General features: G+C 35.3%; 1 protein-coding gene across 1 annotated transcript in view; it reads left to right on the top strand.

Annotated features, from left to right (window-relative positions):
• PDE3B (phosphodiesterase 3B) overlaps window positions 1-4,736 on the top strand; it is a 170,965-nt gene extending 166,229 nt beyond the window's left edge. The window contains exons 16-17 of the mRNA XM_033928190.1: window positions 587-827; window positions 2,200-4,736. Of these exons, the coding sequence (XP_033784081.1) occupies window positions 587-827; window positions 2,200-2,393 (435 nt within the window). The 3' untranslated portion in view covers window positions 2,394-4,736. The remainder of the gene's footprint in view (window positions 1-586; window positions 828-2,199) is intronic.
• The last annotated feature ends 1,264 nt before the right edge of the window (window positions 4,737-6,000 follow it).

Genomic DNA, 6,000 nt, shown 5'->3' on the forward strand with positions numbered 1-6,000 from the left:
CATCTATTACCATTCTAAAATACACAATGCATATATATATAGATTTAGATATATAAGGGTCATTTCATAAATAATGCACACTATTTTTTTTTATTTTTTAAATTTACATGTTTTGATTTGTTTTTTTCAAGTATTTCTTTACAATCCTTCAATATAATCTCCCGGAATGCAATCGGGTTTTCAGGATTTCCCCAATGAATATGCAATGAAAACTGCATGCAAATAGATCTCATGCATATTCATTGGGGAAATCCTGAAAACCCAATTGGATTCTAACCCTCGAGGACTGATGTTGCCCATGTCTGGTCTAGCCAAATACTGTCAAAGGCTTTTTGCCTCAGATATTTGAAAAAGTGCTTCATAGATTTTGCCCTTTGCCTTATGGAAAGCTTGTTTAGCAAAGGGAGTTGATGACATTCTCTGTTGTGTCCTTTTAGATGAATTTCAAAGTCTTTAGTAATTTTAATGCTTTAAGTTACTGGATTATTTTGAAGTAAAGTAGAGAAGAAATGCTGCCACTTAGTTTTATTCTGGAACCATAAGTTGGCATGATTTCAATTTTACATTTTCTTTAAAACATTTGAAGGGAGATGAAGAAGCAAGCCATGGCTTACCTATAAGCCCTTTCATGGATCGTTCTTCTCCTCAACTGGCAAAACTTCAGGAGTCTTTTATTACTCACATAGTGGGTCCCCTGTGTAATTCCTATGACGCAGCTGGTTTGCTTCCGGGTCATTGGGTTGATGAAGATGAGGATGTTGAAAGTGAAGGTGATGGAGAAGAACTAGATACAGAAGATGAAGAAATGGATGATGACCTGGGTCTAAGTAAGAACACATTTTTTTTTAAATTATTACTTTCAAATGCTTCAGTGTCAAGAAAGAAACTTGAGTTATAAAATGTCAAATTGTGAATAATAGTGTTCCAAAACCAATTTTATGATTGTAAAAGGAAACATTAAGCATCTTTGTGTGTTAAACTGATATTATCCTCTCAAAAAACATATATACTTTTGAATTCCTATATCAACGTATTTAATAACGTGCTTTGTTGAGTGCATACACAGATTTATACTTCTGGAGCAGGTGTAAATGTATGCATTAAGGCTAGATCTGAAAGCATATTTTAAGCCTTTTTTATAAAGATACTTTTTTGGGGGGGACTTCTTATATAGACTCCTTGTTATGAAATTACAGAGGTTTCTAGAATGGTAGCTACCTTAGATGGGGAACAGAACAGTATAATTTGTACTGTAGTTATAGTTGTGAAAATGAAAATCATAAATAGGATCTTTGGAGTTCACCATCTTCCTGTTGGTTCTTTTTCTTAGTTGTAGACTTTAAGGGGTAAACACCTGAAAACTTGGCTCTTTTCAAAAATCTAACACCTCCCGCTCTTTGGTACCCTGTCCCTCTTTATCTTCCTAGATCCTTTCCTATAACCTTTCATTGTAGCTCCTTTTCAACCTAACCCTGTAAACCGTGCTGAGCTCTACGCTTGTGGAGATGGCGCGGTATACAAACCTAAGGTTTAGTTTAATTTTAGTTTAGTAATTTTACAAACAATTTTTCACCTGCACTAGCCTGTTTTATGCACACGAAAGTCTCTCATAAAATCACCAACAAAAAGCCACCAAACACTTCCACAGAGGAAACAAAGGGAAAACTGTGGAATCTATGTTCTTGATGCAAAAATTGTTTGTTGTAACAACAAAAGAAAAAAAAAAAAAAAATCCAACAGATGTAACAATGTATCATTTCTTTGTACATCACTTGGATATATTACATCTGTTGGATATATTTTCTTACAATAAACAATTTTTACATCAAGAACATTGATTCCACAGAGACATTTTTGTTTTGGCTCTTATAAAATTACCCATGGATTGCAAATGCAAACATTACATGTAGTGACAAGACGACACGTACTTGACCCCTCTATAGACATGTTTGGGAGGAACGCAGATGGAGTCACGAAGTACGCATTTATAGAACAGGATTTCCTTTATAAAATTTCCTCAGTGTTTTCAGGAAAGGAAGAGAAATGCTCTATTTCAGAGGTGCTAAAATGTATCCGTTTTGTTTTGTAGTGTTTCCTTTCTTGCTTTCTTTTATCTATCATATTAGGTCTAATAGCATAAAATGAGCAGTAGTCCTTGAGGACTTATCTTAACACTAGACTTCATAATTTATATTACAGAAGCCCAGAGAAGGAAAGGCAGACACATGTTTTGCCAGATACTGCATCATCTGAGTGAAAATCATAAAGGATGGAAGAAGGCGATAGAGGAAGACGAGAAAAGCAAAGCGGAAGCAAGTAAGCAGCAGCCAGAGAACTCCGATGAAATTCAGGTCATTGAGGAAGCCGATGAAGAAGAGGAAAGAAAAGGCTGAAAAGATGTTCTCACTGTTTTGACTTCAGACCTACACTGTAATGCTGTAAGGCCTTAATACTGTGAGAAGATTCTCGCTGCCTTAGTGGTATCCCACTATATGCACTTTCATCCTATGGGAATATGGTGCACCATGATGCAAAATTCTTAATGCTCTACAATTCTGTTATATCTGATGCTGCCTTGCTGAAATCAAGCGACTTGTTACCAAAGTGGCCAGAACTTTTTGCTTACACAGGAACATTGGTGAATCCTGATATTATTTGCAGATGTGGTTTATTTATGCTTTTTTTTTTTTTGAACATGAAACCGAGAGGAAGTCTGTGCCTGTTTTCAAGACGAAGCTTGATCATTGCAGTGGAGACTGTTTGAAAGCTTGCAGTGATCTGCACTCTGTGAATTTCCCCAATCCCTTGATTTACTGTGTATAATCTGCCATGTCTACGGGAGAGGCGGGGGTCACTGTTTTAATTTAATTTTTTTTCTGAAAACTTTCAGGTATACAGTATAGAGACTATTGAAGACAGTTTGAGTATAAGCTCCTCCTCCTTCTTTAATTATGTTGTGGTTCTGTGGTAGAACACCAAAAAAAACCTGTTCTAGTATTTCAGTAATGAAGGGATTTTATCGTTGGTTTTTATTAAAGATGATGAATATATTCACTTACTCAGGATGTAAAATTTAACAAACAGCAAATATTCAAGTTAACACCCATGCAAATGTTAGATGCTATTTTTGCAAATAAAATTAAGAGTACAATTAATTTTTTCTTTATATATAAAATTTCAGGGTAATTTAAAATATGTCCATCACTCTTTTTCACCCTAGAAATGCAAACACATTTCCCTTTAGAGTTCTCCTTAAGTATGCAATCATTTTAAAAACTATAGTGTTAAGTGCTCCTGCTAATGAAATGACAAACTTTTTTAAGTAGCATATATGAAAAATATAATTTTTTTTCTAAAATTTCCATTATATAATATCACCTTAATCATCACCATCATAATTGTACATTACAATATTTTAACATTCTTGATTTGGTATATAGTTTGTATCTATAACACATACATACAAGCATATGTGAATTTATATATGTATATATACACTTCACTTAGTGTATACTTTGGCCAGTGCAAATGAAATGCTGAACATGACTACTATATTCCTTAATACCCTAGAGCTGTATAACTGCTGTTCTGCAGTGCCTTGTAAAAGTCTTCCCACTCTTGTATATTTTTCACACATTTTGCACACAGTTGTCATAAGAACATAAGACTAACCTTATTGGGTCAGACCAATGGTCCATCTAGCTCAGTATCCCATCTTCACGGTAGCCAATCCAGTACTTGGCAAAAATGCAAATCCAAGGCAAGCAGTGGCTGTCTCAATAAGAGACTACGGCCTTTTCTGCAGGAAATTGTCCAGACCTTTCTTAAAACCATCTGCGTTAACCACTCTTACTACAACCTCTGGCAACGCGTTCCAGAGTTTAACTTCTCTGAGTGAAAATATATTTCTTCCTTTTGGTTTTCAAAGTATTTCCCTGTAATTTTCTCAAGTGTCCCCCCCCTAGTCTTTGTCTAAAATGTATAATTTGAAATTGATTAAAATGGGAAGTTTTTCACTGCTCAATACAACAAAGTGCACATTCAGCATGAAAGAATGGTTGTAGAAGTATTCAAAAATGTATTTAAGAATACAAAATCAGAAAGCCTTAATTGAAATAAGACTTTAATCCCAGGAAGTACCCTTTGCAACTATAATAGCCATGTACCTACCAGCTTTGAACTATTGAATGATGCAGCTTTAACCTATTCTTTTTGGCAAAATACCTCAAGCTTTTTCAGGTTGACTGGGGATCTCCTGTGAATTGCAGTCTTCAAGTCTTGTCACAAATTCTCTGTTGGATTTGGATCTGGATTTCACCTAGCACTCAACTCAAAAAGTTCATCTTCACTCTCATAAGACCATAAAATCTTTCCCTTATGTGTGTAATGCCCTCAAATGTTGTTGGCTTTTTGTTTTTTCAAACACTATGCAACATGTCATATGGATTTTCTTCAGTGGCTTCTTTCTTGTCATTCGGCCATACAGATCATGTTTGCGGGGAAATCTTGAAAGTGTTGAACAATTAGCAATTTCCTAAGTGTGAACAACAGACCTCTAGTTCTTACAAAGTAATCTTAAGCCAGTGATTTCCTCAGCAGTTTCTTTAACTCATGGATATTGACTTTTGAGAGAGAGCCTAAACAAGGCAGTTTCTTGATGACATCAAACTGTATCTGTTTTACAATGACAGTATCCCAAGTCGTATTCAATTACAATAAAATGATCTTAAAGCCTTCCCACAATTCATTTGGCAACTGTGTTTGGCATGTTTAGACTTTTGCTTCATATTTACTTCTTGCAAAAAAACCCAGCTTGATTCTTCATTCATATTTGAATCAGCTCAACAGCTATGATTGGACATAGATGGGCTCTAGTATTTTAAGGCAATTTTTGTGTGAAAACTTATGCAAACAAGACTTTTTGGTTTCTTAATTACTTATTGAATATTTCTGTAATTTTTCTCTCCTGTTGAAAGTGTGCAATTTGTTGTACTTTAATGACTTGAATATTTTAGAAAGTAGAAAGTGGGAAAAGGTACAAGTCTTTGAAGACTTTACAAGGTACTGTAATTTCAGTAAGTAGAATATGTAGACATTCCACAAGTGTTAACATCTTTTGAATCTTATTACTAGGAATTCTACCTTTATAAAACAAAATAGTTACATGATGCTTTTACTTTATTATTCACACATCTCATTTTCTTACTCAGACTGTATAAAGAACTAATTTATGCACCTTTTAATACCAAATGAGTGTGTTAAATTCTACACCAAAGGATGTCTTTTTGATGCAAAACCAATTCAGCCTAAAATATTTTTCATTATTATTGCAGACTTTATACTCCTGCAGCTTAACTAATTTTCTAACCGTGAATCTTTGAGTTACCAGGGGTTGGAAATGTAGTACATTTTCGATTAGATGTCGGTTTATAGATCACAAAAATACCATTTTGTTATTTAGTGTACACAGCTTGTGCCAAATTTTCCCTTCATTCACCATCGCTGCTACCACCATGTTCTTTGTAACACTTATGCAGTGTTCCCACAGAATATTTCTACTAGTAATAAAATTAGCAGTTTTAAACAAAACGTATTGATGCTGCATTTGTAGACTTCAGTACTCCTAATTATTTTTTTCAAATAGCAGTGCACATGTCTGAAAGTATCATTCACATAGGGCTCCTTTGATCAAGCCGCACTAGCGGTTTAACGCGTTAGACCGCCGACCACGCTAGCCGCTGCTGCCTTCTCTTGAGCAGGCGGTAGTTTTTGGCCAGCGCGGGGGTTAGCGCGTGATGAAACGTCGTGCGTGTTAACCCCGCCTTGATAAAAGAAGCCCTTTCTAAGGTTTAGGTTGTGAAATCAAATGAAGCCGAGACCGTGTTCTTAGCAACAATTCCAGAGCTCACATTGTGATGTCATAATGCCTCATTCCACCAGTGCCTAAGAGCCAATCACATCAGTGATGTCACAATGGCTTCATTATCCTTGGCTCACATA

Source organism: Geotrypetes seraphini, chromosome 19 (assembly GCF_902459505.1).
Source record: "Geotrypetes seraphini chromosome 19, aGeoSer1.1, whole genome shotgun sequence".
Lineage (NCBI taxonomy): Eukaryota > Metazoa > Chordata > Amphibia > Gymnophiona > Dermophiidae > Geotrypetes > Geotrypetes seraphini.